The sequence below is a fragment of the Phodopus roborovskii genome, unplaced genomic scaffold (genome assembly GCF_943737965.1).
Source record: "Phodopus roborovskii unplaced genomic scaffold, PHOROB, whole genome shotgun sequence".
Taxonomy (NCBI): Eukaryota; Metazoa; Chordata; class Mammalia; order Rodentia; family Cricetidae; genus Phodopus; species Phodopus roborovskii.
This window is the reverse complement of record NW_026126480.1, coordinates 16,923,796-16,931,663: the sequence shown is the minus strand read 5'-3', so window position 1 is coordinate 16,931,663 and position 7,868 is coordinate 16,923,796. Positions and strand designations below refer to the sequence as shown.

The 7,868-nt window shown below is 38.9% G+C and overlaps 1 protein-coding gene across 1 annotated transcript; it reads right to left on the bottom strand.

Annotated features, from left to right (window-relative positions):
- Nucleotides 1–3,649: 3,649 nt before the first annotated feature.
- On the bottom strand, nt 3,650–4,600 carry LOC127228138 (olfactory receptor 2AG1). The gene has a single exon (XM_051192612.1). It carries the CDS (start codon nt 4,598–4,600, stop codon nt 3,650–3,652), a length of 951 nt encoding a protein of 316 aa, XP_051048569.1.
- Between the last annotated feature and the right edge of the window lie 3,268 nt (nt 4,601–7,868).

Below are 7,868 nucleotides of genomic sequence, written 5' to 3'. Positions count from 1 at the left end.
GTTTAGTGTGTTAATCTTTTCATGGATGGGAGTGTTGAATCTTTAGATATGTATGTTTAAAATACTCACAGAGGTCAGAAAATTCATAAGGGTCATCCATAATGTGTAGGGCAGCATTCAAGAAATAGATATGAAACACTGATATAAAGAGAAAGAGGAATAATGAAACAGCAATGGTTAAATGTAATAGGGAACAGAGGGTAGAGGAGGAGAAATGTGAGGAGGGATAACTTAACACCTGAAGATTAGGAAAAAAAAAATACTATTACTGCAACCGGGCATTGGTGGTGCACACCTTTAATCTCAGCACTTGGGAGGCAGAGGCAGAGGCAGACGGATCTCTGTGAGTTCGAGGCCAGCCTGGTCTACAAAGCAAGTTCAAGGACAGGTCAGGCTCCAAAGCAATACAGAGAAACCCTGTCTCGAAAAACCACACACACACAAAAAAGACTACTACTGCAGAAAATTTTGAAAATACAAGTATATACATTATAAAATGTTTAAATGGAGTTACCTTTTTATAGAGCAACTTAGGGTTCTCTCTTAGGCCTTAAGAACTGTTTACCCATGTATACTTGGTCTTAATAACCATGCCAGTGCTATGGTTTGAATGAAAGCCCCCATAGGTTCATAGGGAGTGGAACTATTAGATGTTGCTTTGATGAAGTAGACATGAGCATGTTGGAGGAAGTATGTCACTCCAGGTGGGATTTGAAGTTTCAGATGCTCAAGCCAGGACCAATGTGACTCTCTTCCTGCTGCTTTTTACCTTAGATGTTGAATTCAAGTTGTTTCTCTAGCACCATGTCTGCCTGAATGCCAACATGCTTCCTGCCATTGTGGTAATGAACTAAACCTCTGAAGTGCAATATAAACCCTAAGAGAGGAGTTGGTACCAGGGACTGGGATATTGTTATGATAGGCCTGGCCATTCTTTTATTTGGAGGAATGTGGTCTTTGGATTAGAAAAGCAGTAGAATGCTTTAAGCGGGCACACATTTAATCCCAGTACTCAGAAAACAGATTCTGGCAGATCTCTCAGTTTAAGCCCAACATTGTCTCTAGAGGGAGTCCCAGGACAGGCAAGCTTAGGCAGTGAAAGAAATCCTGAAATAGAAGCTTGTGAAAATGTATTTGAGTAAATGGTCATGTTCCAGTTCCAGCAAATAGCAGAATTGGGAAGTTCAGCCATGTGGTTCTGGCTTCAGAATCAAGGTTATAGAATCTCCCTCCTTAGTTAAAGAATGCTGTTGAGGCAAGGTGTGTGTCAGGGGTGTCCCTTCATGGAGACCTAGAAAGGCCATTGTTTAAAGCTGTGAAGATGAAACCTGGACAGCCTTGGAGACCCCCCAGATGTTGGAGATACCAGAGTTGCAGGATACCTGCCAAGTAAAGCTGCTAACAGTGAGTGGAACCAGTCCAAGAAAAAGAAGTGTGCTACAGTCAAAAAAGCTGAAAAGAATTGGAGAGCTGAAGAGAGCTTTGATGCAAGACATGGAGATGCAGACTTTGGAGTTTTCCAAGCTGGTTTTCCATTTTGCTTTCATCTGGTACTTCCTCACTGTGCTTTCCCTTTCCTCCCTTTTGGGTGATGCATGTCCTGTGACAGTGTATGTTGGAAGTGTATGATTTGCTTTTCATTTTTACTTATAGATGATTACAATTAAGAGATTACATGAGTAGAGGCATTGGACTTTTGAATAGGATTGAGACTGTGATAGACTATGGAGACTTTTAAAACTAGACTGAATGTATTTCTGCATTATTAGGTGGCTGCAAGCCCATGGAGTTCAGGGTGTGGAATTTGGTGGTTTGAATGAAAATGGCCCCCTAAGCCCATAGGGAGTGTCACTATTAGATGGTATCTGAGGTTCCAGATGCTCAAGCCAAATCCAGCGTGACTCTCTCTTCCTGATACCTTCAGATTCAGATGTAGAACTCACAGTTATTCTCCAGCACCCTATCTGCCTGCATACCACTATGCTTCCTGCCTTGATGATAATAGACTAAACCTCTGAACTATAACCTAGCCATATTTAAGTGCTTTCCCTTATAAGAGTTGCCATTGTCAGGGTGTCTCTTCACAGCAATAGAAACCCCAACTAAGGCATCCAGGTATTAGACACCCAATTAGATACCAGAGGCTAACAAATTAAAAAGTCTAGTGCCAGGAATGGATTGTCTCTATTATAGTTAATAAGGTTCCATATTGCTTGGTATTGCTGTTGCTCTTGGTTACCTCCAGAACTTTATGAAGAGAATTGGTTATTAAAGATACCTCATGCTTGAATTATACAACATGGATTAATAAAACTGAAAGCTTCTCTACTGACTGCCTTTAGATGACAGATTGTAAAACAGAGAGAAAGGAATTATCAGTCTTAGTTTATCTTAGATCTTGTTAGTTATGACCTGCCTGTTGAGGCATGCCTCCTTGTGCAATAGTGCCATGAAAGTCATGGGAGTAACTAGGAACTTTTGGATTGGATTTAGGTCTCACTTCACAAAATTCAATACATACATGACACAGTTATTGGGATCAAGAATATGTTTCTGGACATCTCACTGAGCTTATGAGAGGACCAACTATTATTATTATTATATGAAGAGAGAATGTTAAACCACTAAACTGACTGTGCACCTGTCTATCCTCATCAGAGAAGATTCTTTTTGAAGTAGATATCAATTAACACAGAGGCCCAAAATTTTCCAAGGTACAGAGAACAGGAGACTGTGGAATGGTTAACACTTAGTGAAACATCTATATTATATTCCCTTCCACCAAAGCCTCAGACATTATTGTGGAAGAGTAGGTTAAAAAAAAAAAAACTACAGAAGGCAGAGGAGGTGGATGATTACAAAGAAAATGTGCTTTCCAGAAAGAACAGTTGGCACATAGGAACTCAGTTATTTTCACAGTATGAACGAGACTTGTGTAAGCTCAAGTCACACAAAAGCCCCAGCAAGGGGAGTGATAATTTTTAATAGCTAAAAAAAGAGCTACTTATTTTATAAAACATCCAGTGTAACATCATGTACTACCACTTACAATTTTCAGTGAAATTTTGTCTTATAACTGTTACAGTTAATGATGTAATCATCATATTTCAGAATCCTTACTGAAAGTATTTATGTGTATCATCTTAATTAGCCCTCACTACAAAGCTATGAAATAGGTGTCTCATTACAGAAAATTTGTAACTTAGAGACCTTGTTTCAAAAGGCTATGTACATGTTCAAAATTATACTCAAAAGTGCAGGGAACTGAATTCCAATCCCTATACTCTTACTTCAGACCTGAGCACCCCACCATTGTTCCATAAGGCCACCATATAATGAGGGAAAAAAAATCCCAGTGTGCCAACAGGTGAAAAAAACCTGTTAGGTTGCCATGACTGACTAAGATGATTATCTGAATCCAAAATGGAATAATTCACATAAATATGCATAGAGGTTCTATCTGACTAATTATCCTATAAAATATCCCATGGAGAAAATGTTCACATAGTATTTAACCAGAGCAGTTTTATTCTTATACATTAAAATCAACAGATACACTTGATACTGACTTGATTTAACCAGGAGTATTACATCCATAGCTAAAATATGACTTTGAGCAGGACATTTAGGTGGCAACTATTAGAATTACCTAGAAAGTAGACTGTGTTGGCAACATGTGTTTACCAAGAATTCTCCTTAAAGCCCCAGTGACTTCCTTATTCCTCAGGCTGTAGATGAGGGGATTCAGAGCTGGAGTGACAATAGTATAGAAAACAGAGAGGACATTGTCTTGTTTGGGACTGTGGAACTGACTGGGAAGAACATACATGAATGAAGCACCCCCATACCACATCCCAACCACAATCAGGTGGGAAGAACAGGTGACAAGAGCTTTCTTCCTGCCCTCATTTGAGGGCATGTGGAGTACACTACAAAGAATTCGTGCATAGGAGGCCAGGATAACAACAAGAGGGAGAATCAACACAGAAACACCTGTTAAATAAACCATGAGCTCATATGTGGAGGTGTCTGCACAAGCCAGCTTCAGCAATGGTGGGATCTCACAGAACAGGTGTCTGATCTGCCTAGATTTGCAGAAGGGATACTGCATGGTGTACGTGGTAAATAAGAGGGCCATCATGGATGCCAAGATCCATGATGTGGCTACCATAAACCAGCAGACACTTGGCCTCATGAAGATCATGTAGTTAAGAGGATGACAAATGGCCACATACCTGTCATAGGCCATGAAGGCCAGAAGGAGGTCCTCTGCACCACCCAGTGCCAGTTCTAGAAACATCTGAAAGGCACAACCTCCAAAGGAGATAGTGTTGTCTTTGAGCAGAAAGTCCATGACAGCCTTGGGAGTGATGACTGATGTCAGGAGGAGGTCCATTAGAGAGAGCTGTCCAAGCAGGAAATACATGGGCACATGGAGCCGGGTATCCATGGTGATGACCAACAGCAGTAGTCCATTGCTGCTCAGAGCCAATGTATAAAGGACTGTGATTGTGACACAGAGCAGTTCAGGAAATCCACTGTCATCCAGAATCCCCACCAAAATGAAGCCACTTCCTAAGGTGGAGTTCCAGAATTCCATTTTGTTGCCTAGAAACAGATGAGTCAATGGAATTTTATTAACACAAATATAGTTTTTTGTTAGCACCTTGAGACTCCAGTAATAATATGCTACCTTTCTTGTGTTTAAATAACTTTCCTTGTTGACATTCAAATCCTTGACTTTTGTGTCTTAATAAAAGTTCTGAAGATGGGTGTTGAAGTTACTACCAGAAAGGAAGGACTTAGCTCTGGACTTTAATCTCATAAAAGCAGAACACATAGATGTTTGAGTACAGCCATACACAGATATACTGCTACAGGAATATACAGGGTGCACATGACTCTTGGGTGGATGGCATCAGCACTCAACAAAACTAGTAAGAAGCAAACAAAGATATACTAGAACATCACTACACATAAATGTCCAGGTAGAGCATAGTCCACACTTCTATTACTAGAGCTCTGTAAAATGGCATCTTTGCAAAAAACCGTTATACTATTACCACAGTGTAAAGTGGTGTGTAGTTACAACCAAGTAGATGAATGTGCTAGTAGGGCCGAAACCTGATCAGTTCTAAAATAGAGCAATAAAGCAATTGAAATGACAATGGAACTCAAAGCAACAGCAATTTTGATACTGTACTTTAAGTCTTTTTCTTTCTTTCTTTCATTTTTTTTTTTTGAGACAAGGCTTCAAACTGTCTTGGAACTCACTTTGTTGACCAGGATGGCCTCAAACTCACAGAGATCCACCTGCTTCTATCTCCTGAGTCTCCTGACTGCTGATATTAATGACATGTGACACCACTGCCTGCCATAACTGTAAGTCTTTAAATTCTGATTTGGACTTTATATTGCCATAACATGCTACCTACCAGGTTACACATTTAATTTGAGATAAATTTCTTACCTTAAGTGATGAGAGGTTTAGTTGCCTGACCACCTCTGCTTTTCTTTAGCTGCATGAAGATGAAGAGTATTCAGTACAAAGAAGGATAGAAGTGGTTTTTCAGTGGCACCTAATTGGTTTTGCAAAGTTGATTAAGTATTACAGAAGGAATTCTTATATTGTCAGGAGTCATAGCCATTATCCCTTCCTTTCATCTACAGATGTTCTTTAAGACATATGTCAGGGCAGCCGAGCAGCTAGCGTACTTTGTGTAGTGTCCTATGAATAAAGATACCTTCCAGTTTTTCCAGGAGAATGAGTAGAAACTGTTTCTGTTTAACAGGTTGCATGGAAGGAAATATTTTATCTCTATGTCATTTATCCAACTTTTCTTGGGCCCAGATGCTCAGATTTTTTATTCCTGCTGCCATATGGGACTAAAGATCAAAAGTGTATGAAAGAAAGTAGAAATTGGAAGAGAGATCCAAAGGGCCCCACCTAAATGTACCCAAGATCAGAGGTAAGCTGAGGCTTTGTTGAAAAGCAAATTACTTTGCCTTCTATGCTTGTGGTCTCCTTTCATCCCTCTTCTATTGCGGTCTGCAGAGAGACAGCTCCCAGCTGAAATGTTCTCCCCTGGAAACATTAGTCTAGGAAATAGTAAATTAATGAATACTCTTGGGTGTGCTCCACAGCTTGTTTTTCTGAGCTCTCTGTATCTGAATTATATCTAAGGCCACAGGTTTCTCACACAATGAATGCAGGAGTCATGAAGAAAACCAGCAAGAAATGAAAGGGAAAATAAAGAACAATAGTACAGGATATTGTAAAAATTATCAAAATAAGTGTTGTACTTGAATGAAAATATGTAATGAAGCCTATCCCTTTATACAATGACAGCTGCTAGTAACAATGTAAGAGGCAAAAATGTTTTGGGCAGTGGTGGCCCACACTTTTAATCCCAGACCTCAGGGAGGCAGAAACAGGTGGATCTCTGTGAATTTGAGGCCAGCCTGGTATACAGAGTGAGCTCCAATAAAGCCAGAGCTTTCAAGATAATCTTGAAAAACATAATAATAATAATAATAATAATAATAATAATAATAATTCATTATTATTAATAATGAAAAAAGAAGTAAAATGTTTCATATAGCAAATAAATAAAATTACACAATTTATAGAAATGTACAAAATTATATATGCATTTGTTTAAGTGCACTCTCAGGGAAGAAATGAGAGACTCCCATAATGTGAGAATTTGTTGCATAAAGGCAGGACTTGCCATCTCCATAGGAATTCCTAAAATTCACAGAGAAAATTGATTGACCAAGACTTAAGTATAATAATGGAGAAGTAGCAATTTCTTGTTAGGGAAGAACATCAGGTACAGAGTTAATGCAATATCCTCAAACTCTAATAATTACAGCAGAAAACAAAACTGGAAAATCGTCAGTTTCACAACAGTAAATTCACTAGTTACTTTAAATATTTCCCTTATTGACAATGTGGGTAGTAATTTTCTTATATGTATTATTTTTGTAATCAGTAAGTGGAAACCTTGATTTAATTTTCTTAAAGTTTAAAATAGAAATCGGTGGGCCCTCAAGTGACATGTCTTGGCATTTGTTTGTGTAATGAGTGACTAAAAGAAGACTGAGAAAGAAGGAGGATAAGGAAGGAAATTCATAAGAAGTTGGGATAGTCTGACCTAGAGCACTGATAGCCGAGGCAGGCACAGCTTTTACAGCTGAGTCCTGTGTTCACAAACTACATAAACACAAGCATATATGAATGTTTGTGCAGCAAGGTATGCTTAATCAGTTGTGAAAGGTGCAAAATGATGTTAAGAGGCCAAAGAAGGAAGGCCTGGTATTGACACATGTCCTTGGTTATCTCTTGCAGCTGATACTAGTACAGACAATAAGCCCAGGGAGTAATGAAGAATGGAACCCATATATATATATATATATATATATATATATATATATATATATGCTTGACTGAAGCTATACAAAGAGGTTTATTGTTTCTTGGATAGGTCTCATCACCATCTATTCTGTCTGTAAATTCCTACACAAGACAATGTGTAGGGCTTAAAGAACTTAGACTCAATGGCATGTTTAATGGGTAAGGTGTACAGACATGCCAAGTCAGGGGATTTTGATTGAAAATTTCAGTAAGATCCAGATTTCAGTAGAGCTTGCCCCTATTCATGTGGGAGTTAAGCTCATGGTACGGACCTAGGGTTCCCCTGTTTCAGCAATTCTCGTCTTGTAGATCATGCCCAGTGGAAAGCACATATTTCAAATGGTCCTAGGAACATCCATGTAGTTGGTTGTGTTTACTCTTTACTCTTTTGAGTGGCCTGCCACCCAGCTCTCAGATAAGTACATAGAAGCTTATTCTTAATAATAAGTGC